The sequence below is a fragment of the Momordica charantia genome (assembly GCF_013281855.1).
Source record: "Momordica charantia cultivar OHB3-1 chromosome 11 unlocalized genomic scaffold, Mcharantia_2.0 BLBB01000011.1, whole genome shotgun sequence".
In the NCBI taxonomy this organism is placed as follows: domain Eukaryota; kingdom Viridiplantae; phylum Streptophyta; class Magnoliopsida; order Cucurbitales; family Cucurbitaceae; genus Momordica; species Momordica charantia.
This window is the reverse complement of record NW_028275159.1, coordinates 8080973-8106090: the sequence shown is the minus strand read 5'-3', so window position 1 is coordinate 8106090 and position 25118 is coordinate 8080973. Positions and strand designations below refer to the sequence as shown.

At 36.1% G+C, this 25118-nt stretch overlaps 4 protein-coding genes and 1 non-coding gene across 11 annotated transcripts; 2 read left to right on the top strand and 3 right to left on the bottom strand.

Moving 5' to 3' along the window:
• Window positions 1-1694: 1694 nt before the first annotated feature.
• On the bottom strand, window positions 1695-1767 carry TRNAA-AGC (transfer RNA alanine (anticodon AGC)). The gene has a single exon. It is a non-coding gene; the product is annotated as a tRNA-Ala (tRNA).
• Window positions 1768-5570: 3803 nt separating this feature from the next.
• On the top strand, window positions 5571-12626 carry FH5 (formin homology5). Its single transcript, XM_022283778.2, is given in 7 exon segments — window positions 5571-6337; window positions 7231-7864; window positions 7968-8670; window positions 8757-8962; window positions 10658-10893; window positions 11289-12065; window positions 12068-12626. Coding segments are annotated over 7 exon segments (2991 nt in total). The 5' UTR covers window positions 5571-6172; the 3' UTR covers window positions 12338-12626.
• A 977-nt stretch (window positions 12627-13603) lies between these two features.
• LOC111010313 (histone H2A.6) lies at window positions 13604-14588 on the bottom strand. The gene is made up of 2 exons (XM_022283668.2): window positions 14300-14588; window positions 13604-14088 (listed from the first exon to the last, which is right to left on the bottom strand). The coding sequence occupies exons 1-2, from the start codon at window positions 14486-14488 to the stop codon at window positions 13870-13872; spliced, it is 408 nt and encodes a 135-aa protein (XP_022139360.1). The 5' UTR covers window positions 14489-14588; the 3' UTR covers window positions 13604-13869.
• A 2550-nt stretch (window positions 14589-17138) lies between these two features.
• Window positions 17139-19581, top strand: LOC111010483 (uncharacterized). Its single transcript, XM_022283936.2, has 2 exons — window positions 17139-18585; window positions 18863-19581. The coding sequence occupies exons 1-2, from the start codon at window positions 17889-17891 to the stop codon at window positions 19489-19491; spliced, it is 1326 nt and encodes a 441-aa protein (XP_022139628.1). The 5' UTR covers window positions 17139-17888; the 3' UTR covers window positions 19492-19581.
• Window positions 19582-20780: 1199 nt separating this feature from the next.
• On the bottom strand, window positions 20781-24735 carry LOC111010577 (calcium/calmodulin-regulated receptor-like kinase 1). 7 transcript variants are annotated; one of them, XM_088120246.1, is made up of 9 exons: window positions 24399-24735; window positions 24026-24066; window positions 23474-23843; window positions 23113-23266; window positions 22479-22605; window positions 22280-22365; window positions 21841-21912; window positions 21516-21719; window positions 20781-21340 (listed from the first exon to the last, which is right to left on the bottom strand). In XM_088120246.1, exons 3-9 carry the CDS (start codon window positions 23785-23787, stop codon window positions 21026-21028), a joined length of 1272 nt encoding a protein of 423 aa, XP_087976372.1. In that variant the 5' UTR covers window positions 23788-23843; window positions 24026-24066; window positions 24399-24735; the 3' UTR covers window positions 20781-21025. The 7 variants fall into 7 exon arrangements, with proteins under 7 accessions (XP_087976372.1, XP_087976371.1, XP_022139738.1 ...); XM_088120245.1 differs by having other exon boundaries at window positions 23919-24066; window positions 24412-24735; XM_022284046.2 differs by having other exon boundaries at window positions 24412-24735.
• Window positions 24736-25118: the final 383 nt, after the last annotated feature.

The following is a 25118-nucleotide window of genomic DNA, read 5'->3' as shown; positions in this document are numbered from 1 at the left end:
GCATCCACTTTCATTAAATGGTTGCATTTTGTACTCATGACTATATATGGTTGGAAAAACTATGGTGTTCATCCATGAAAAGAAATTCAAATTTGGCGAAATAGGTTCTACCGAAAAACCATAGATTTTTGAGTTTTTGTTATTGGTTACTGATCGAGCCACTAGAATAGAACTGTTGCGTTCCATGTGACTTGAACCCAATACCTCAAAGATATTCTTTTGAGGCCCGAAGCTACCCAAACTAATCGTTTGGAGACTGGAGTGGTGTTTAATATGTCATTAAAAGCTTATTTTTAGATTCTAAAAAAAATGTTTAATAGGTTCGTGAACTTTTAATTTTGCGTGTGTCTCATTGATTATTGAAATGCGAGTGTCCTATTAGATATTTTTAAAGCTTAGAGACAAAATTTATAATTTAACCTTATTTTTTTTATTAACATGACGAGTGGGGTAACGTTGCGAGTGACTTTTTTTTTCCTAGCTAAATGTTAAAATTCTAGAATTAAATAATGATTTAATTTGATATTAAAAATGTTTTTAGTACAACGGTTGGGACAAGGATTCAAACTCACAACTTCTTGGTTGGAGATATATGTCAATTATCGTTGAACTATGCTCGTTTTGGTGTTTAAAATATAATTTATTAGTTAGATTAGAATCATTTCGTGAATTTGGGTAAAAATTTTACACATGAAATTAAAAAATTATATGTTTAGATAAAGAAGGAAAAAGGTGGCCACGACGGCAAATATGAAAGAGAGAAAGGGAGATGCCAAGACTCCAAACAATTACAAGGTCGGCAGGTATTTTCTCTTCTTTTTTATTTTTATTTTTTGCTGTAAATAAATTTTATAAAATAATTATAAACATTCCATCATCCGAAAAGGAAATTAGAAAAAAAAAAAGAAAAGATTTAAAACATTGTCAATGATATATATCTCTTAGAATGTCAATTACTGACGAGTCATATATTTGATTAACTTACATTTTTATCAATAAATTATTGACTAAATTATTTTTATTATAAATAAAATTGTCCACATCAACCATTTTATATTAACTTTAAGATTTAATTTGCCATGATTTATTAAGTCAATTGATATTTAAATAATTACTTATTGATTGGTATTAAGCTCTTTTTTTTAAAAAAAAGTCTTATCATTTGTTTTATTTTGTGAGTATTATAGAATATAAGTTACTTTTGAAAAGAAACTAGCATCATTTTCTCAATTAAAAAAAAAACTAAACACATCGGTGAAGAACAGAAGCTAACGAGAGCAAATTGATGCATGCTGGTACATGAATTTCTATCATTAGTAATTTCTTTCGATTGTCCAACTCAACTCACCATTGATACGAGAAATTAGAAAAATTGTGAATTAAATTTAGGACGGTATAAGAACTTATTTTTAAAATTGTATAATTATAATGATGCATGATCTACAAATTAATGCAATAGAAAACTTTGTATTACCACTTATGAATTTCATCCATTTGAAGATGTGCTACGAATGAAAAATGATATATTAGGAATAAAAGGAAAAAAAGAGGGTAAAAAGAGGTAATTATCGAAGGAAGAATGATCGATGGGTTATCGTTTTTATTGGGCCGAAGAAGATTGAGGCCCGAACCCTTTTACCAAGGCCCAATTCAACTTTTAGGAAAACGGAAATATTAAAAAGAAATGAAAAAAATGGAGATGCGGGGCATCGATCCCCGTACCTCTCGCATGCTAAGCGAGCGCTCTACCATCTGAGCTACATCCCCTTGTTGATATAATCTCCTTTATAAATACTATTGGTAAAAATACTATTTTATCATAATCTTGCTTAATGTTATGATTTTTTTTTTTTTTTTTTTTTTTTGTGTTTTGAAGTACAATAACAAGTGGGGTTGGATTCAAAACACGATATTTGGGTCGGAGATTCAATGCTTCAATGATGTCAATTTTTTTTTATATCTGTGAGTGTTCGGGCCAGTTGGAGTAATCTCACGAACATTTGTCCGACCCTACTATATTTGGTTGTCAAGAAAATACATAAGAAATTAATTTCTTGGTAGTTGTTAGATTTGAAATCATTCTCTCTAAATTATTTTGATCTCCATGATGTGAATTTGAGTATAACTAGTGAATAAGATATCTATTATTGAGAATTAAAACATTGGTTAGGACAATATGGATACAAAGAATCAATCGACATCTCATGTAAATATTCATGAAACATAAAAAATATCATCAATTAGTCACTCAATATAAATATAAATATTTAAATCTATAACTTATTTAAGGAGTGAAACTAACTTAATTATTTAAGTAAATTTTTTTTATTTAAAAGAATATTAGTCAATAATGAAATATTTGTAAAATTATAATCCTAACATCGACATCGATATTTCGATATCTAACTATATATTAGCATCTAAAAAGTCGATGGTTTGATCTCCACCTTCGCAATTATTTGATTAAAAAAAATCACATGTAGAGTGCGGTGGATATGCTACTTTTTTTTAGTTCAACCACATATGAACACAGAAATTTAAACATCTTAATATTTTGATCGATATATACCTTAAACAATTATTAGGCTTAAAGTTCGTTAATTGAAACATAAGGTCTTATTGGATATTTGACCCCATAGCAATGGAATAATTTATCCTAAACAACTTTAATCTTGCACCATAGAAATAAATGTTATAGACAACCATTGTGGCTTGTTTGGTGCTTATAGTAAATACATCTAAAGGTAGTCATTCCACAATAAATTTCGAAATTTATATATTTCGTTAACCCCTTGTCTCTTTCATTTATTGCTATAATTAATTGTTATATTCTTAGTTTATGGTGTTGGAGGTGATTTACAAATTGCCACGTGTCAGACATCGAAAAAGATGATTGAGAGAACTAAATAAGGAGATTTATGTGAAACAAGTTTAATCAGCTCGGTAATGTAAGCCAAGTCGAACTATATCTTGCCTATTGACCGACTTTAAAGAATATCCGCAGGAGCAAAGTGAAAGATATGTTCCCGTTCCCCGATAAGATACCATGATCCTAAGTGGTCGGAAGCTCTGTCGGGAACTCGTCTCTATAAATAGAGAACCCTGCTTCTCACGCAAGGTATGCGAAATAATATTTTCTCTCGAGTATTGATCGAATAAGTGTTCGAAGATTATTGGGATGTAGGGTAAATTTGAAATTATATACTTTTTTTTTTTAATTTCAAATCCTAACCTATCCAAGTTATTTTATTAACATGTGATAGGAAGGAAAGATTAAATCAACAGGAGAATCGGTGGTTGAAGTAGATGTACCTCAGACCTTTCCCAAAAGGCCGATTCGATCTATATCACCAACCTCAGCTGCTTGGGATCTAGTCGAGCCGAAGTCATAATCTTCATACCGAACGTCTGAGTTAACAGTTGTGTCGATCAGAGGACAATCCTTTAGGAAATGATATCCTACACACTCTACGACAACATGCCGCAATTCTTAGGCTGTCAGAGAGTTGTTGGAGGCTTATCGAATGCCCGGTTGGAAGCTTCGCCTATAAATAGAGACCTCTTGCCTAATTTTCAGGTATGTGAAATTATACTAGCTCTTGAGTATAAATCGACCAGCTACTAACTTTAGCGTTAAAGTACTCACTCTTTTTTTGCATGTCTCCTACTTGCCAGCACATCAATTCGTCTATCGGGTCAGCTATTGCTTGAGTTGAGCTTCAATGACTTGGTCAAAATCTCGATCAAACAGATTATAAACACAATAGAATGTCAAAAACCCATTTAATATAAAATTATGACTACATTTTAAAAAATATATTGTGTTTGATCACAAGAATGACCAAGCTGCGAACCTTGACTTGGAAAGTAGGCTAACCTAGCGGATGAGCTGGAATTTGTTGGAACTTGCTGGAGAGGAGACCCGTAAGACAGAGAACACTTTGACGCCCAAGTCAGGAAGAATCCAGGTTGTATTCAAGGAAAAATACAATGTTTGTGTTTATGGGATGGAGGCAAAATCTATCTATTTATAGGCAAGGTCTTCGACAATTTCCTCAACAGGACCTCAACGACTCTTTAAGGTAGCCGTGAATCACGGCGTTCTGTCGTGGAGTCTGTTAGAAGATAAGGGTGAGCCGAAGATCTCCTGATCAGTTGACCCGAGGAATGAGAGCAAAGTTCGAAGGAAATCCAGTCGACTCGGCCTAGTGGGCGTCAGGATGAAATTTGGTCTCATCAACTCAAAGCCACGTGTAATTTTATTTCTCAATCAAGATGTGCCACATGTTAGATTAAAAACCACCTATAACATATTAAATATAGTATGGTGTGAAAATTGTGATCGTAAAAAATAAGATAAAAAATAAAACAAATAGATCAAAACATTAAAAAGTACAGAAATAAAACGAATCCCTAAAAAATATCGAGACTAAAGTACAGATAACAAAATAGTATTTTAATACATATAAAAAAAAAAAGTAGAAATTTAGAGTACGTAATAGGTTTCCGGCGATGAACTCAAAATTGATAGATCGGAGACTTTTTTTTAAAACATGGGCCCCACTATCAAAACAAAGCGCCTTCAATGTGGATGGCTTTTGTGATAAATGTCAATATTATTTAATATGTGGGGTATAAATTTATATATATATATATTTATTTATTTATTATTATATTTTTAGTATAGCAACAGTTTATTTTTGTTGGCAACTTATTTTGAAAATTATGATTTCTTTGTTTTTCTTTTTACTTAAAATATAAAAAAAAACTATTATAAGAATATTTACTTATATGCTTTGAAAACTCAGAATATAGAAATAAGTAAAAACCATATAACAAATATAATCCTGGTTTTGTAACTATTTAAACTGTACAGATCCAGGACATTAATTCCTTAAACTTTTATATTTAAGTTAAAAGTTTAATTTTATTAAACTATTTTTTAATCTAACGTATGGGAGAGGTTTGAACTTTAATCAATAATGAAATTAACATGCAGTGAGGATTCGATCCTTTGACATTTTGGTCGAGACATGCTTTAATCAGTTGAGTTTCATGTAGGTCGGTAATTTAATACATTTTTAAAACAATATTAAAATTTTCTTGTAACTCTCACCAATCACAACATTAAACACGTAGAATCTAACCATACGAAAATACTCAAATATAGTCACAAAATCACACTACGTTCAAAATTGAGCAACAAAATTTTCAAATCTAGCAAAAAAATTTAAATATGATTAGAAAAACTAGCACCCATGAATCAAGTGCAAACATGATAGAATTAACCACAAATCTTTATGAAAAAAAATGCAATTTAATATTTTTAACTGTATCAACATGAGGAAACATAAGGTTTATGGTTAAAATTGATTTGATTATAAAAAAAATTAAGGTCATAAAAAATGTAATAGAAAGTAGAAGCAAATGAAGAAAAATAAAAACAATTAGCTTTGATTATGGAGTTTAGGATATAGTAGATTAGATGGCAAAATTAGCTTAAAAAAGTTTCCCTTTTTTTATTCAAAAAATTTCAGGTGCCATCGGATTTTCATCCTCCACGAATATAGATGGTTTTAGAGAAAGGAAAGAGAAAACGAATTGAATAATTAATACCACCATTGAAATTTGAAAGTGGTCTCATTATTATACCTTTTTCTGCAGCTTTTCTCCAAAAAACCTCTCCAAGAAGGAGAAATTTCGCCTCCCGGACGCGTTTGGTCAAATATTTTTAACGTCGGCAAATTCTTCGAGCTTCTTTTGGGGGATCTGGTCAGAATCGGAGACCCATAGGAGGCATTTTCACTCCGCCTACTTTTGATTTCCCGTTGGGGGTTGGCAATTGCATTATCCGATTCTTTCTTGGGGGGTTTCATCTGGTTCTTTTTCCCGATTACAAATTCTGGGATTTCATTGATTCGTTGATTTGTCATCACATCGAGCTCAATATTCACGATTTTGGTCAGAATTTCTTGCTGGGTCTGCTGAGAGATTCTTGTCTAGTTGTTTGAGGTTCTGGTCCTGGGGATTTCGAGGAATCGTGGTTCTGAAAGTTGGGTTCCTATTGGCGGTAAATTTCAAGCTTGGTTTTCGAGGTTGGAATCATTTGGATGGTTTCTTTTTACTTGGGTTTGGGGGAAAGATGGAACCGTGAGGATATTATGCATTTATAATGACATTTCGACAACTTATGGGTGTGGCAAAAAGGGGATGTTTGGTTGTTCTGGTGATTTTCATCTGTGCTTCCTTTGCAACTTGCTCGAAGGACCACGAGGAAGTGGAAATGTTTCTGATTCAACTAGCTGACCCAATTACTGGGGATGTCAACACAGAGATGGTGAGCAATTATGCTTTTATGATATGGGAGGAATATCCTTTTTTTTTTCTCTGAACGAAAAGTTTTAGTTCTTAGTACAGCTACTTGTGTTTGTTCCCGATTCCTATGTGTAAGATTGAAAGTTAGTTTTGCTTTGATTATCTGATTTTGCAACTCTGGGATGATATTTAGACGGATCAAATGCTGCAGTTATGTTTGGTTTTGGACATAATTGATCTTATGCAATAATACACTTTCCATCTTTGTTGTCTCTCCGTTTATGTAATTTCTTAGGCCCTATTTGATTACAAATTTGTTTCTAGTTTTCTACTTTTTAAAAACAAAAAGTTGTTACTTATAACAATACTCTTGTTTTGTTTTTCACTTTTTAGAAGCAGTTGTAAAATATTTGCCAAATTAAAACAACAAAAACGAAGTTTTAAAAACTAGGTCTGTTCATGGCTATTCTGGAAAACAATTGTTTTTTTAAGAAACAAAAAATCAGTGGAAACATGTTTAGGTGATTGCTTTTTAAAAGTTTTCTTTTGTTCATAGATTACTTGCATTTTAGAATAACTGAAGATGTTATTCTGTTCAAAATCATGAGCTTATGGATATCGATTTCAAGTGTATGTTAACCGTAGGGTTCCTTAGAAAGATTTTGAAAACATAGAAAAAATAGCTTCCAAACAATGTTCTACATTTTTTAGTTAAATTTTTTGTTAGGATCTTAAAGATGTTTTTAAACAAGTATATTACAAAACAAAAGATCAAAAGAGTTGGTCTATGTAAATTTCTATCTCAACCTTTCGTTGGTCTATGTGTCTTCTGTCTCAAGGCTGATTGAGGCGTGATATCTTCACACATGGCATGTAATGTAGTTGACTTATTTTAAATTCAAAAACTTGCTACAGGCCGAGCTGTTATGGGTTAAATGCAACCTGGATTTGATTCCGTTGAAGGAAGCTGTAGATGGTATTGACTTATGTTCTGAAGAAAGACCCGGTAACACAAATGGAATTAACCTTGAATGTCAGATGCTGACAAAAGAAAAAACGAATAGAATGTTAAATGCCATGCACCCCCAGGTGAAACAGTCTCTTTTAGATTGTTTAAGAAAGAATTTTCACGTCTCTGGGGAAGACTACAGTTCTGAAGCTTGGTACACCAGATATTTGGAGTCTTTGCTTTTAATGCCTGGTAATCTTAGAAGGAAGTTAAGTTCTAGATGGTTTCGAAGCGCTAAAGAAGAACCTGCTCCAGCACCTGAATCTTCAGAAATTCATCAAACTAAAAAACCATCAGATTCTATAGATTCAAGTTTACAACCTTCAGAAGATGAAAAGCCTTCAAGAAAAGCTTCTAGCACAAGTGGGAAAAAAAAAAAGAAATCTAATAACAATCAAACAGTTGTCATTGCTGTTGCTGTAACGGCAACAGTGACTTTTATTATTGTAGCTCTGCTCTTTCTATGCTTTCATAAGAGTGGCTCCAGAGGGAGGCAAAATGATGAACATCATGAAAGGCCTCTCCTAAGCTTGAGCTTAAGTGAGTACTCTGTTCTGTGTTCTCACAAGCTTGTTTTTGAAAATTTACTTTATTTTATCTTAACATTATTTTTTTTCCTAATGCTAAGTAAATGATCTTTCAGGTTCTTCGCCCAAGTATTCTTCCTTTGGGAATTCTCTTAAGGAAGACAAGCTCATGAATCAATCATCTAACTTGAGTCACCACTCGAGAGCTCCATCTTTGGATGGTAGCTTGCACATTGTCTCTGATGATGCACGTACTTCGGTACATGGACCTCCATCTTTTGGAGCTGCTGGAATTGCCAATAAATCATCTTTTGGATCATCATATATGGCTGATGGTACTAATGGCTTGTTACCACCTCCTCCTGGAGCAGTGCCGGTCACCTCAAATATTATGCCTCCTCTGAAGCCTCCTCCCGGCAGGGCTGTTCCCCTCCCTCCTGAACCACCTTCATCTTTTAAGGCTCCATCCAGCATGGCTGGTCCTCCTCCACCGCCACCTCCTGCACCACCACCATCTTCCAGGCCTCCTGGAAATGCAGTTTGTCCTCCTGGAGTTCCTCCACCTCCACCACCTGCACCAGGCAACAAAGCAGGCCCTCGGCCACCACCACCACCTCTCAGAAGTGGTGCTGCTGCCCCTCGGCCCCCTCCATTAGCACCGAAAGGTGCAAATCCACCTCGAGCTCCAAAATTTGGAGAGGATGGAAGTATGGATGACGGTGCTAACAAAGCCAAATTGAAGCCATTTTTCTGGGACAAAGTTCTTGCAAACCCCGATAATACCATGGTCTGGCATCAGTTAAAAGCAGGGTCTTTCCAGTATGTTATAAATTCCATTCCTTTTGTATCACCATTGCTTTTGAATAATGTTACTGGTTGCTAAGTTTTAAATCTAAATCACACAGATTCAACGAGGAGATGATAGAAACTCTTTTTGGATATACACCTGTTGTTGATAAAAACAAAAGTGAGGGCAAGAAAGAGTCATCATCACAAGATCCTGCACACCAGTATATTCAAATCATTGATTCAAAGAAAGCACAAAATCTATCCATTCTTTTGCGTGCGTTAAATGTGACAAGAGAAGAAGTTTGTGATGCACTTCATGAAGGTAATCTTGACATTGGCTTTCTTGCATCTTCTTGAGAAAACAAAAAGAAAAACATGGATCTGAATGGAGGCATGCACTTCATTCTCTTTTAACATTTTATTGTCTCCCCCAAAAGTGAAGAATTTAATTTAACTTGAAGCAATATGGCTACTACTCCTATAGGTTGTTCGTTTATGATTGTTGAAATATCCATATAGGAATTAAATTTACATAACGCATCAGCTTAAGCTTTTGGTTTGGGTGGTAGTTTATTCATCCTTAACATGGTATCAGAGTGGGAAGTACTGTATTCGAACCCTTGCATTGTCGTTTTCTCCACATTTGTAATGATTTCCACTTGTTGGACCTTGTGCAATTATCCAAGCTCACAAGTGAAAGAGAATGTTGAAATATTTATTTATGAATTAAATTTACCAAATCTATCAACTTAGGCTTTTGGGTTGAGTGGTGTTTTATTCATCCTTAACAATGATAGATGTCGAAAAACATAATATTGTTATGACAAAGTAGTTGAGGCCAGTTGCTCTCCGCCCTCAAGACCTCAGGAAATGGGCCATGTTGAGTATTCAAATAATATTACTTTCAGGAAATGGGGTCAAGAGAGGATATTAAGCCCATAAATGGTAGCAACTTCTCATTTTCTAACTTCTTGAATGACAAAAAAATAAGCAAGCGGGCATATCTAAGATAGGACAATACTCAACAAGGTTTGGGCTGAGAGTCAATTTGGTCAATAGTTTGGAGAATAATTGAACATTGTCGAGGAACTGTTTCAATCTCAGGAGCCCTCATATCATTGACTTAACAAATAGATTTCCTCATATGATGGAAAGTCCAAATAACATAATTTAGAATGAATATTAAATCGCACGACAGTGCTGAAAATATGCAAGTATGGTTTTTGTTCAGAAGATCTCACCTTCACAGCCACTATGTGCCATTAACTAGGGATGAACCATTTTGAGCTCAACTTTAGATTAATAAAAAGGTACTTCTAATTGTTGATGTCTGTTTGCTTCACTCAATATTTTTCTCCCTTGCCCCCATTTTTTATTGATTTTAGGAAATTGTAAATGAGGGAAATTCTTCTAGGGAGCCTATAACTTTGGCTGTGATTGACATAATATACATTTCTTTTTCATACAAAACGTGTCTTTATTTGCAATCAATTGTATTTTCTCTTTTTTGGGTGATGGAAGGACAATATTGTTGGTGTGATTTTGAGAATTCATAGAGAAATTTTCTGGTAATCTCCGATGGAAATTTGGTATAAGAGTATTCAGTGTTTCTATGCACAGCCATTTTGCTAAAATTTTCTAAAAAATTATTCCAATTGATATTTCCTTTTCCCAAATGAGAATTCTAATTGGCACTCTTGTTGATTGATGAACGAGAATATATATCTTTTATTTGGTATGATGTATCATCATCAAAATATGGTCATTGGTCATTGTTTATTCAGAGAAATTATTATTGTTAATGTTATTTTTATTGAACACAGACATTTTCCCCATGGCCCAAAGAAAATCTTCCACTTGGTAAAAGGAAAGGCGCCTCTGTAGTCTACATAGTGTATCTATTTTGTTTTCTGCATGTTGTCAGCAACCTTTTGGCATGCATGAATCTTTTGGCTGCACATCTTATATTTTCACGATATGGTGTTGAGCATATTCTGAGCTCTCTTAGTTGGATCAGGAACTGAACTTCCTTCTGAACTTCTTGAGAACTTACTGAGGATGGCACCAACACCAGAAGAAGAACTGAAGCTTAGACTGTTTAGTGGGGAACCTTCTCAACTCGGAACCGCTGAGCGATTTCTTAAATGTTTGGTTGATATCCCATTTGCTTTCAAAAGGTTGGAAACGCTGCTTTTCATGGGTACTCTTCAGGAGGACATCACCATCACTAAAGAGTCCTTTGTCAACTTGGAGGTAGAACACTTGCCACTGTATTACTTTGTAGTATTGAGAACTTGAGAGATCAATGGTTGGTTCAGTATAACAATTCTGAAGCCAGTAGTAGTTAAAAAAACTGAGCGACCAGTAGTTAACAGAGTCCTGTTGCCAGATTTTGGTGATGTTTAATTTTGCAAAAATCAATTCCCATAATCCAGAGTTCGTTTATCTAGTATAAGAAAACAGTTTTATTGGGTATCCAGATTCTTCACGTCTGAAATGTGTATGAATATGATGTGTATATACCAAACTTTGAGCATTGGTAAGGGTGCAAGTTTGTTTCCACAATCTATCTTGGTGCATTAAGCCAGTTTGATTTTTATACATCTCTGAACTGCCTGACTTATTGTGGATTCACGATGAATTTACAGGTTGCTTGTCGGGAACTTCGGAGCAGCAGGCTGTTCCTCAAACTTCTAGAAGCTGTTCTTAAGACTGGCAATCGGATGAATGTTGGAACTTTTCGAGGTGGTGCACAAGCATTCAAACTGGACACTCTTTTAAAACTGTCAGATGTGAAAGGAAAAGACGGCAAGACTACGCTCTTGCACTTTGTAGTCCTGGAGATAATTCGCACGGAGGGTATGAGAGCTGCCCGGAACGGTACAGGAAGCCACAGCTTCTCAAGCTCCTCATCAAAGGAACTGCTGGACAGAGTTCTTAGTGACACAGAAGAGCATTACCGTGTTTTGGGTCTTCAAGTCGTCTCGTGCTTGAGCGGTGAACTTCAGAATGTGAAGAAAGCAGCAACCATAGACGCTGATGCCTTGACAGGAACTGTTTCCAAACTTGGGCATGCACTGTTGAGGACCAGAGACTTCCTGAACAAAGACATGCAGGGTCTAGGTGAAGAAAGCAAGTTTCACGAAACACTGAAAGGCTTTGTGCAGTCTGCTGAGGTTGGTATCATGGCCCTCCTGGAAGAAGAAAAAAGAATCATGGAACTGGTGAAAAGCACGGGCGATTACTTCCATGGAAATGCGGGGAAGGACGAGGGCCTACGGTTGTTCGTTATAGTACGGGATTTCTTGATAATGTTAGATAAGACGTGCCGAGAGGTAAAGGATGCACAGAAAAAGCAGGCAAAAGGACATAGAAAGGTTGCGTCGTCTTCCGATATCCAGCACCCCATCCAGCACCCCATTTCAACTCCAGTTCTCCCGATACCAACCACCCCCCTTCAACTCCAGTTTCTTCTGATATCAATCAGCCCCCTCCAACTCCAGTTTCTTCTGATGTCAAGCACCCCCCTCCCCCTCCAACTCCAGTTTCTTCTAATATCAAGTACCCCCCTCCCCCTCCACCTCCAGTTGTCTCTAATACACATCCCCCGCCTTCTTCCGATTTCAATCAGCTGATTTTCCCAGCAATCACTGATCGTCGGATGGGCAGCTCAAGTTCAGATGATGAGAGTCCATAGGTAATCAGTTGAAAAGGGTGCCCAATTCTTACCTTCTGAATTGTTAGGCTCCATTTTGGTCATAGGCAAGTCCTTTAGCAGTATGAAGAAGCTCCATGAATTACCACAATGTGCCCAGAATGCACTTAGACTTTGATTTTGATTCTCCTTTCAACTTTCATCATTCTTTTGTAAAGAAAAACTTAGTTTTGACATCTTGGCAATTGGAGCATTCACCAACATAGCTTGTAGATGTAGATTGTGTGTACAACCAAAAGTATCAATTAAATGTCTCTCTTTTTAAATATCATTGCACAGGCTTATGCTCTTGTTGGCTGCAATCTTTTTGTTCGCATAGCCATGTTGAACCAAACATCATCACCAGATTTTGCAACTTAATCTTTAAGCCCCAGCCTCTCATACGTACAAGGTCATCCCTCTGATATTTACTACACTCCAATTCATTATCTGCATTAAGTTAAAAAATAAGCAAATGTTTACCGCTACCTCCATTTTGCTGCCACCAATAATTAAATCGAATAAAATAAAATAAAAACCTTGGAATCAAGGATTTTAGAAAAATCCAAATGCACTAAACCATTGGTCTTGCATCTCTACAATGCACCACAAAAAATTTACTCTAGATGGACCCCATTAACCAAAATCCAAAATTTCCTCACTATCAAACAACCTCCTCCCTTCCACCAATTTACCAGGAATGTCCCCTAGTAAAGCAATTATTAAAAATTGCCAACATATAGTAAAATTTTCAAGTAATTAAATATTTGGAACTTATCTTTATAAATTGAAGATTCAAATTCCCTCCATTTCTTTTATGATATTAGAGAGAGACAGAGAGAGACAGAGAGAGAGAGAGAGAGAGAATATATTCAACCACTCCAAAAGTGAGTGACATAAAACATATGAAACAGGTAATAACAATTAGAAATAATTGCAAAATTTATCTGTATATAATTGGCAAACATTACAACTTATATTCAGTTATTCTGTATATAAGTCACATGTAATAACTAAAGAAGAACCAAAAAAATCATAGCATGATAATTCACAGTTATCCCAAATAATAATTGTTCAAACATTATCAGAAAAGTTACCAACAAAAACCTTCAGATAGCAGAGAGTAAGAAATTTCTCCACCGGAAAATAAGAGACACGAGAAAATAACAGATTTCAAACCACAGTTGTTGCCAAATCTCCTTGCCAATGAAAGGATGACATGAGAAGAAAACCCATTAATTATGAGAGGAAGAATTCAATAATCTCAGGTAAGATGAACAAGTAGGAAGATGATATTAATAGATGATGATGATGATATTCACAACACTATGTGAAATTCTAGCACTACTCCTTGAGGGGCTATTACAAATTCCATAAGCAAAGAGATTCGTAACCTAAGAGAAGAAAAATAATAGAGGTCAAAAAGAAGGGAAAAGGGGTAAATCTAACAACAAAGTAAGAGAACACTATCTTGACCATAGCCACATTTCCATCAACATTCAATCATTCTTCAGTTCATTGTTTCTATTACAAATCTAGGGTTCGTCATCACCGCCAGCATTCTTCGATGAAGTCCCTGTTTTCTTGGGCAGAAGCAGGTTGTGGATGTTGGGCATGACACCACCATTAGCGATGGTCACATCCCCCAAAAGCTTGCTGAGCTCCTCGTCGTTTCTCACGGCGAGCTGGATATGGCGCGGGACGATACGCGTCTTCTTATTGTCTCTCGCGGCATTTCCGGCAAGCTCCAAAACCTAAACATCAATAGCCCCTCAAAGTCAATCACAAAAGCTCAATCCATAGAAAACAAATCCAAATCCCCCAATTCCTCAAATTCCAAAAAATTAACCAAAGCACCCAAGAACAAAATTAGGCAAAATTCGAAACCCTAGATCCATAAAGAGAGCTCAACGCACAAAACACGCACAGCGATTGAAAACAAAACTTGGAACCAATTTACAATACCTCAGCGGCGAGATATTCAAGGACGGCGGCGAGATAGACCGGAGCACCGGCACCGACACGCTCGGCGTACTTGCCGGCCTTGAGGAAACGAGCGATACGACCGACGGGAAATTGCAAGCCGGCTTTACTACTCCTGGAGGTGGCTTTCTTGGCGGCGCCAGATCCCAGCGTTTTGCCCCTGCCGGCCATGAATTGAGATCTACAGGGGAAGGCAAATTCTACAGAGAAGATTGAAGACGGATTTTCCGGCGAGCGCGGGAGAGCGAGAGAAGAGAGAGTAATAAATAATCAAGGAGGGTTCGAGACAGTATTCGGTATATATAGCGACAAGGGTCTTGTGAGATTAGCCAATGAAAATGAAGTACGCGGATTGAGATCCGTGGCCGTTGGATGGATCATTCATGGGACGGTCCAGATTGGAACGGGGATTCGATTTTCTTTCCGATGGCGCGATATATAATGGATTGCGTCAGCGAGCATGCATGTGAATTGGCGGGAAAGCCCCTGGAGGTTATTTTACGAATAATTTATCAAATTCTTCCTTAAAATTTAAAAGAGTTTTATTTTTTTCAAAGTCGAAGAATAATGGTTTCGTTATTAACTATGACAAAATAAAATAAAATAAAATATTAATGAAGAGGGTTGATGTGGGTCTCTAAAACCGCGATAGTAAGTTATTTCATATTTGATGAACTTGCAACCGAAGCTAACACTGATGTGGAGCTTGGTCAAATATTTTCTAATGTCTAGGTTAGAATTCGGGAGGAGGAGTAATTAGTACGTCTAACAAGAGTTGATGGTAGGAGTTTGTCTACCTTTGGAAAAGGTATGATCTCGTCTTATAGGTGAGAAATGTGAAGTTCTAACATTTCGTATTCCATATCTATCTTTAGAAGAACAGTATGGTAACATAAAAGAAGATTCTCTAACACTTGAATCGTCATTCTATCGAATGTTAGAAAGTAAAATGCTCTAATATTGTCATGCCCAAATTGACATCGAGCTGAGCGTTTGGTGCTCCTCCTCACCTCAGGGTCACCCGAGCTTAAATGCAGGTCCACGTGTTCGAGTTGATTTTGGCTACATAGAACTTCCAAATTTTCTCCATAACAGAAAGGAAAATAATTGAATTATGGGTCTCGTAAATATATGTGCTAATGCTACACTTTTGTGCACGTTTAAGCACTTCGTAGAATCATAAGAGGTCATCTATGAGACTAAAAAGGGCAAACATGATTTCACTATTCTTCAACTTTGAATTATATTTTTTTAAATACTATTTTGATTCGTATATTTTAGATTTGATTATTTTTATTCCTATAATACTTTGAAAACGTATGTTTTAATTCTTGTATTTTCAACTTGTTTATTTTAGTTTTTATATTTTCAAAATGTTTATTTTGATTCTTATACTTTTACACCATGACTCTGTTGATCCCTTTATTTTATTTTTTATCTCATTTTTTTTAATCATAAGTTCAACACGACATTATATTCAATAAATTTGTTGACATGTAGTCATAGTCTTGTATTAAATGGTCTAATTGTGTATAAAATTTGTGTTACAAATTTAGAAATAGATGCTAAAATTGTTACCTTTTATATATATCAAAACAAACATTTTAAAATTATAATAACTGAAATGTACAAACGTTGAAAGTATATGGATTTAAAATGAATAATTTAGATGCAAATGGACATAAGAATGAATCAGATGCGTAAAAGTGTATAGACCAAAATATATTTTTTTAGTACAACAAATATCGAACGTGAGAATTTGAACCTCCAAACTTCAACCTAGTGAATTATATATCTAAGTTGGCTCACGTTAGCAAAATAATTACAATAAAAATAGGTTGACTAAATAAAAAGAGAGATTAAATAAAGAAAGGTCATTAAAAAAAAACTTTTCTAGTTTAATATTAAGTGTGTACACTTTCTTCTATTTGAGAAAAAAATAGTGTATACACTTAATTTATTTAGCAATATGTCAAAAAATTTGATAGACGTTAACGTCAATCTAAGCACTCTGATTAACCTACGTACCCTCGACTAAGATATCAAAGATTCAAATATTACACACGTCTTGTGTTGCTACAAAAACCGCAATTGTTTTAATTTTTAAATAATATTGATAATAATGAAGACTTATTAAAAGATCATTAACTATCATAGAGGCACAATTATATGCATTGAACCTTCATTAATGGACTATTAATCTCACCTTAATCACGAGGCTTCAAAAGTATTATCTTTTATTGAAATAACTTGGTGTGATCACCATCACCAAAATCATTAATGAGTACTTTTTATTTGGTTGAATTAAAAGTTTAATAGTGAACTTTTAATAACGTGTCTAATAAGTTTTTAAACTAAAAAAAATCTAATAAGTCGTTGAATTTTCAATTTTGTGTCAAATGAGTTCTAAAATATTGGAAGTGTCTAATAGGTATATAATCTTTCAGTTTTGTGTCAAATAGGTATCTGACATATTCAACATATTTGAAAATTTATAGACTTGTTAGACATAAAATTGAAAGTTCAGAGATCTAATAGACACGAAATTCCATTTTACGTCTAATGTGTTCATAAATTTTTAAAAAATATTGAAAATATTAGGGACTTAGTCACAAAATTTGGAGTTCAACGACCTATTAAATATGACATTGAAAGTTTAATGATTTATTAACACAAGGAAACTATTAGGCATAAAATTGAAAGTCTAGAAACATCATGATATTACTAGACACAACCTTTAAAAATTTATAGATTAAACTTGTAATTTATCGTCAAAGCGAGCATAACACAACTGTAATTGACATATATCTTCAATCAAGAGGTTATGAGTTCGATCACTCATTTGTCTTGCGAGATTAGTGGAGGTCTTATGACGAGAAAAAACACGATATTTATAATTAATTCTTAAAAAATACAAATTTTTACATAAAATTATATGGGCCATCCCAACACATGCTACATAGTTAAAGCCCAGCCCAAGCATGAACACAAATTGGTTTCCTTCCTTCCTTTCGACTATGGAGAGAGCCTTCAGCTGAAGCCTGAATTCACCCACTGCTCTCAACTGCACAAAGATCAACAAAAACTCAACACAAGCAAAAGATTTTACCACAAGGCAAAAGAAAACTCCATTCTTGTGCTGATTCTAGTTCATTTAAACCTTGAAAAGTCATGTACAAACCAATATGTTGAACAAAACCTTCACAATTCTCTGGCTTTCTTGAGTTGAAAATGAAGAATGAGTAGTGGGTAATGGTTGAAATGGCAGTCAAACTCTTAGTTTTTCTCTCTCTCTTTGTTTCTTACTGTTCAGCCTGAAGTGTTTAATATATATATAGTTGCTTGCCTGTCTCTCATCTGTTCTCCACCACCCACAGTTGCTCTGTTTCCTTCGTTTCTGTCGACTTATCGGTCGTCTTCTCGATCTACTTCAGTAGGAAACTGCTGTCTGAGAGCTTAGCGGTTGGACTACGAGACGTGGAGGAGCGAAAAACAGCGACCGGAGGAGGAGAATGGGAAGAATGTTGATGAATTGAAAGGAAGTTTGGAGGGGAGTGGGAGAGGGGAAAATATGCCAACAGTTTGGTTTTCTTTGAAAAAGTCGTTCCCTTGCAAACCAGAGCCATCAGAAGTCTATGATCCGAAGTGCAGGAAACAACTCAACTCAATCACAACTAAGAAACCAGCCAAGAAGTCAGGCTGTTCTTCTGGGAGGTCTGGCTGTTCAAGGTCCATAGCAAATCTCAAAGATGTCATCCATGGAAGCAAGAGGCACATGGAGAAGCCGCCAATTTGCAGCCCGAGGTCGATCGGTAGCAGCGAGTTCCTCAACCCGATTGCCCACGAAGTCATATTGAGCAACTCAAAGTGTGAGCTCAAGATCACTGGCTTTGGAGGTTTCCATCAAGAGGGTGTGGGAAATGGTGGCTTTGGTGGAGGTGGCGGCGGGAATTCACCAATTTTCGGTACTCTAAGGCCGGGAACTCCCGGTCCAGGGGAGAACTTCACTAACAACTCCAATTCTCCTCTTAGTACTACTTCCATAATAGCTGCAAGAAAGCTACCTTCTCTTTCATCATATAGAGATGAGTCTGCAGCTGGGAGTACTGCTAAATCTAAGGGGGGTGTGGAAGTTCATACAAGCAGAAGGTTCGCCCCGCTAACCGAATCTAACGGTAATACGTTATCGGCGGTTACTTGCCATAAATGTGGAGAACAGTTCTGCAAATTGGATGCTGCTGAGTCTCACCATCTCTCCAAGCATGCTGGTTAGATAGATATCCTTACTGATATTTCAAATATGAGCTAAGTTTGGTTTTGGTTCTTGTTTTGGCACGCGATCTACGTTTATAAAACTTGAAAAGTAGATCTTAGACGTTTACTTGCTGAATCTGACTGACATTTCCTTGCTAATCTTCTTGTGTTTGAAGTTCCTTTCTTCATTCTGTTAATTATCTATTACAATGTTTAATGTTTCTATTGGTTCATCACAATAGCTATAAATTTCCTTCTGTAAGAATCTGATCGTGCTCTCTTTTTCCTCAGTTACTGAGCTCATGGAAGGAGATTCATCAAGGAAAATCGTTGAAATAATATGTCGAACGAACTGGTTGAAGTCCGAGAACAATGGAAATCGGATTGAAAGAGTCTTCAAAGTTCACAACATGCAGAAAACACTAGCTGGATTCGAAGAATACAGGGAAATGGTGAAGATCAAGGCCAGCAAGCTTTCGAAGAAACACCCTCGGTGCCTCGCCGATGGGAACGAGCTACTGAGGTTTTTTGGGGCGACTTTGGCCTGCTCTCTTGGACAAAATGGCTCCCCCAGCCTCTGCATATCACAGAAATGCAGTGTTTGCAGAATCATAAGGAGTGGTTTCTCAGCAAAGAAGGACATGAAAGAAGAAATAGGAGTTTTCACGACTTCGACGAGTGGAAAAGCCTTAGAAACCATCGTAACGACAGAGGAGAGCTCGACAAAGAAGGCATTGATAATCTGCAGAGTGATTGCAGGGAGGGTTCATAGGCCATTAGAGAACATACAAGAAATGATTGGCCAGACAGGGTTTGATTCTTTGGCTGGCAAAGTGGGATTACATTCCAACATTGAAGAGCTTTATTTGCTGAATCCTAGAGCATTGCTTCCTTGCTTTGTTGTAATCTGCAAACCATGAAGATAAAAGAAAGAGAAAAAGAAAACTTGTTTTTCTCTGTCATTTTATAACCATTCTTCAAGCTAATTAAAATTTTGTGGTGTTTTTCATTTTGTTGTTGAGTTTGTAATGATATTATTTCATTTAATTTGATTAGAATTCTTCTTCGGATCAGTATGTTTCTTTATTCGTAAGTACATCGATCAACGTACTATTTTGGCCTTCCTACTCACTTATTACATTTCCCTAAAGTACTGAGACTCGATCCCTGATTTTAGTTTTCGTAAAACTTTAATCCTAAAACCTCATTTAACAAAACCCAACACCATGTGGGAGTGTTGTTAAGAAATGCATCTACCTCCAATCTCTCCTTAAAAGGCACTAGAGGAAGGAAGGCTATAGGATAGCTAATTTGGGCAAGCCTGAAGCATAGCATCATATCATTTACTTTTACTGCAACATCAGTACAATACAGCTTTTAAAGCTCCATTGCTGCACATGGACCCTCTCCTAACATTAGAAAAGAAACAAAGGATAGAATTCTTGGACAGTAGGAATTGAATGAGAGCCTTAAATGTTGGAATGGGGTTGGTTTGGGAGGTAGATGAAACCCCAATTCAAATTTTGAAAACTTTGGCCAGTTTTCCTGACTCTGATTGTGTGGGGAGACTTCAACTTGCCGTAGCGACGTCTGTTTCACACCGAGGACGGGAAAACGCCCTGTTACTCAAGGTATGAGGACTCTCATCACAGATCTTGTTCCAGTAAGGTTGCAGGACTCTCATTACAATTTTAAACTGTCTTCTCGACTTCCCCCCCCCCCCCCCCCCCCCCCCCTCTTTTTCTATTGCTAATGTGAGTATTTCATGGTTAACTCGATATTCCATTAGTAGAGTTGGTATAGCTGAACTCTTGTTCTAATTCGTGCTGGTGAGCCTTCTTGACACAAAAACTAACCGAAGAGACGAGATTTTCTGTCGCACTTCGAAACGACATACTATACCCTGTTTTAATTACTCTCGCCCCAGTTTTCAGTCAAAATCTAGGTGTGACTACATTTAGGAAATGGCTGCTCAAGATTCATTTATTTTCCAACACCTAAAATCAGTTTCACTAAGGATGTTGTTCTTTGACTGCTTTGAAACTGTCTCTCGAGCATCTTATCGCCGCGATTGGCGCTCTCTCTCTTCCCTTCTCTCTCTAGCCAGGAAATTCCACATTGATCATTAATGGTGAATGTAGATTTTTGTGGACAAGAATACCATAGAAGAGATGATTGTATTTAAGTACTACCTACCGTATACAGAAAGTGCCAAAAAGAAACAATATTATGATGTTTTCATTCACAAAATAATTCAAGGAAAGTTCTCTTTCACAATTGTGGGTCATTACAATGAAGAAACTTTACAAGCTCTATATTCTGAGTAATGTACAAAATTTCAAATTGAAAAAAAAAAACACTGAAAGAATCAACTATCATACACAAAAGCAAAGAGAATCTGAAACCCAAGATGAACAATCAAGAGAAAAGCCAAAAGGGAATAAAAGCTATGGTCTAAATTTCATGGGTATCAGAAGCACTGTCCATTGAATCCTTTCTCAAGTGCTGGGGGTGGTCGATGTCGATAGAAACTTCATCTGTCATGGCTGACATAGATTTTCTATGATGCTTCAGCTCCAGCCTCAAGTTGACGATCCTTGAGATCACTTGTACAATGTCTCTCATGGTAGGCCGTTTTCGGGGGTTACGGTTAACACATCTATATGCAAGAGCTGCAACTTCGTTCAGCTCTTGCACATTAAAGTTTCCTTCTACACGATCGTCCACAATTTCTTCCCACCCAACTTTCCCATCTGAAGTCATTGCTGCCTAAACATCTCATAATGAAATTACATGTAAGTGATCTTGACTAGGCAATTACTAGTGTTGGTAACTAAACAAGGCTCTTGTCTCATAAAATGTTTCCATTCAAGAACAGAAGCATGAAATAACATTTTCTTTTCATTGACAATATTGGTGATGAGAGAGAGGAGAGAGAACTTACAAGTTCAACATACTCCATCAGGCCTTGTTGTGGGTTTCTGCAAGCTATAAGCTCAAAGAGCAATACTCCAAAACTGTAAACGTCGCTTTTCTTTGTGAATTTTCTAGAAGATATATATTCAGGATCCAGGTAACCAAAAGTTCCACGAATATTGGATACATGTCTATCAACCATCTCTTCTCTGGAAAGCCCGAAATCAGCAACCTGCTTGATCCAGGGTAGTCAGACAAATGTTAAAAACATGAAGAATCCTAACAGATACGATTCTTTTGGGGATCTATGTGTTCTTTCTGTTGAACGTATTGACAAATTATAGCACACATACCCTAGCCCTCATGGAATCATCCAACAAAATGTTTGAAGACTTGATGTCGCGATGTATTACGGGTGGGACTGCCTGCAATAATATCATATAAATGCCACAAGAATGAATTATAAAAATGCAAACTCAAGAAAGCTAAGGCTTCATTTGATAACCATTTCGTTTTCGTAACAATTTCTTTGATATGTTTTTCTACCATTCTTATAAACACATTTCATGCGTTCTTAGCCAAATTTCAAAAAATAACAAAAAAAAAACTCATTTATTTAGTTTTGAAAATTTGACTTGGAATTTGAGAACGATTTTAAAAAGAAGATAACAAAACAAAGAAACATATAAGTGGAAGTAGTGTACACGAGCTTAAATTTCAAAAATAGAAACCAAAAACAAAATGATTATCCAACAGACCCCAAGTATTCTTCTAGGTTAGATCATAACTTACACCATCATGGAGATATTCCAGGCCCCGTGCAACATCTAAAGCCACGCGAACCCGTAAATCCCAGCTCAATGGTTCATTCTTCCCACCTGCAACAGAAAAAAGTATGTCAGTTTTCAAGGAACATATGAAAATGTTATATGTTCGACCATTTTGCAATAAATTAACTAATAGTACTTGTGCTATATGTTCGACTTCTTACTGTATAAGTGAGAAGCCAAGCTTCCTTTGCTCATATATACGTAAATAAGTATATGCTGGCCTTTCTCAGCACAGTACCCGACCAAATTTACAAGGTTCCGGTGATGCAACCTTCCGAGTAGCATAACCTGAAGAACAGAATAAGGTTAAATGGATGAATCAGATAAAAAAAAAAGCATGAAACTGTTATGAATCAATCAGCAAAGTGTGGGCACCAAATCTCTCACAATGTCACGACAAAACAGTCCATGAAATTTTTGTATAAGACCACCTTCACTAAATTTTGTCAAATCCATTCCTTGTCTATCCCAATTGAAAGGCTTCAAACAGAGCATTTTAAGGCAACCTTCTTCTGATTCATGTCCATGATTCCATTATATTATGTTCTCTTCTTAACAAACACAAGAACTTAGAAATTTTGATTTCTTTTGAATTATTTCAAAATATGGAATTTCGTGACTGCATCATAAGAAGAAGATATATCACGACTTACAATAGACAAGCTCCTAAAATTCAATGGTGTTTAGCAAGGTAGGAAGACAGTAACTCGATCCAACAATAGGCTATCATGATATGAAGCGTTTTCGACAAAATGCAATATCAGAGTTCCGATACAGTTGAAGAATAATAATCACCTCTGTTTGGAACTCTTTCTCCCCTTGCTTGGAATCAGTTGCTAGCACTTTAACTGCAACCGTCTCACCACTACCCATTTGAGCTCTATAAACAGGACCAAATGCTCCTTGTCCTATCACAGTCGTGAAATTGGAGGTCGCCTTTTGCAGATCCCTGCCATTTCCAAATTTTAGTTGCAAGAATAACACTCTGAAGGCCCTAATGAGCTACTTTTCAAGACAGCTCCAGCAGCAACATCAACTTCTATCAAATTAGGATACACATCTGGAAAACTAACAAGCTAGTCTTTATCGTATAAAGATAACGAGATCACAAAAGACTGTTCACAGAACCTGTCACTACAAAGATTCAAGAACACACCTGTAAGAATACTCAAGTATCCCAGAAGCTGCAACAACATTACTCTTCCTGAATCCATCAAGCCAGTGGGACATCCCATTGTGGCCAGATTTAACAGGTGACTCAGGAGCTAAGGTTGAGTCTGATAGTATAGTGCAAGAATCAGCGCCATTCATCCGAATAGGAACTGTCGTTGCCCTCCGGGAACTGCTATTTCCTATCTGTGAACGTTTCCGTTGGTACCTAAAGCAGAAGAGAGCCAAAACCGCCAAAAGAATGCCGATCACAACCCCTATAGAAATCCCAATAATCAGTCCGGATGACTCCCCTTTCATCTCCTCCTTTTTGCTTCCCAACTGCCAATAATCCAATAGCTTAATCCATTACAACCCTGCAAGAAGAAGTTCATAATAAGCCATAAACTCAGTGCAGTAGACCAAACAATTTTCTGGAACAGACAAAGTACTGTTCATTTCTTCTCCAAAATCATCACAAAAGTTAAAAAATGATTATATCGTTCAGAACAGCTTCTCTCCCAATAAATCAAACAGTTGATCTGCATCTCATTCTTACGAAATTCCCAAGCATGCTAACCAACATCCGATGCTCAAAACCTTAAACGAAAAGAAAAAGTTGAAAAACAGAGCCGAGACAAAGGGGTCAGAGACAAGACAACCAATCCAAATCTGCTACAAACATCAGAAAAGGGAGAAGAAAAACCAGAAAGGAGTAAAGGATCAAGGAGATGGGAAATCGCATTAGTCAAGCCATAAGCACATATGAAGAAACTAACTCCCGGCTGAAAATACAAAAATATGCAAACAAACGTTCGGAACAAACAAAACCCAGATAGCAGATCAAGAGTAAGTGAATCAGAAACGAGTGTTTTTCTGTCTCCATTTCAGAAAACAGAAACTGGGTATAACAGAGTTGACATTATACTTGCAGTAAGAAAATACCTTGGAAGCGAACTGATTTCTGAGAAGTGGGAAGTTAAAGAGAGATGGGTGGCGTTGGAATGAAGGAAAAAAAAGGAGAGAAAATGGGTAATGGGTAATGAAGTGAGATTCGAAGAATGCGACTCACAGAAAGGAATCAGTGAGGAGACATGAGACGAAAGTGGTTTTCAAGTAACTCCAGAGTCGAAATACGATCTGTCGACTACTTTCTATCTCGGGAAGATGGATTTGGACTACGAGTCGACAACTACGAAGAGAATTAAACAAAAATGCTTCGGATTTTGGGTTTCTTCCTTTTTTCTTGTCGAAAACTTTTGATTATTTATGAAATGAAATGACAGGGAATGAAGGGACTGAACTCGTGGGAGGAATAAATGAAGTTTTTTTAAAATTAATATTAAAAGTCTTAATTTTTTTTTATAACAATTATCCCCTCGAGCGTTGAGCATGCTTTAAATGGTTTTGACTTTTGATAATAATTTATAAATCTATTTATATAAAATAATCTTAGTTTTTGGAAAAAGTTAGATTTATTCATCCACCCACTCCTCCAATGTTTTAAAAAATTTATATATTTTTAGAAAAAGTTTTATCTCAGTATCTATATCTATCGAGACCTTGATAATTTCAAATTTACACTTTTGAGTCTGTATACTCTTACGTTTGAATTATAGTATAGATTTCTTTTAAGTTAATTTGTACTTTAG

Bases quoted from the DNA above. Each gene is read 5' to 3' on its own strand.
- LOC111010313 (XM_022283668.2), bottom strand. From the start codon at position 14,488: ATGGCCGGCAGGGGCAAAACGCTGGGATCTGGCGCCGCCAAGAAAGCC. The intron at 14,089-14,299 runs GTATTGTAAATT...ATTGATGTTTAG, and splicing joins TTGAATATCTCGCCGCTGAG to GTTTTGGAGCTTGCCGGAAA.
- LOC111010483 (XM_022283936.2), top strand. From the start codon at position 17,889: ATGCCAACAGTTTGGTTTTCTTTGAAAAAGTCGTTCCCTTGCAAACCA. The intron at 18,586-18,862 runs GTTAGATAGATA...CTTTTTCCTCAG, and splicing joins CCATCTCTCCAAGCATGCTG to TTACTGAGCTCATGGAAGGA.
- LOC111010577 (XM_088120246.1), bottom strand. From the start codon at position 23,787: ATGAAAGGGGAGTCATCCGGACTGATTATTGGGATTTCTATAGGGGTT. The intron at 22,606-23,112 runs GTGATTATTATT...TCTGTTCTTCAG, and splicing joins AGAAAGAGTTCCAAACAGAG to GTTATGCTACTCGGAAGGTT. The intron at 22,366-22,478 runs GTAAGAAGTCGA...TTTCTGTTGCAG, and splicing joins CTTGGCTTCTCACTTATACA to GTGGGAAGAATGAACCATTG.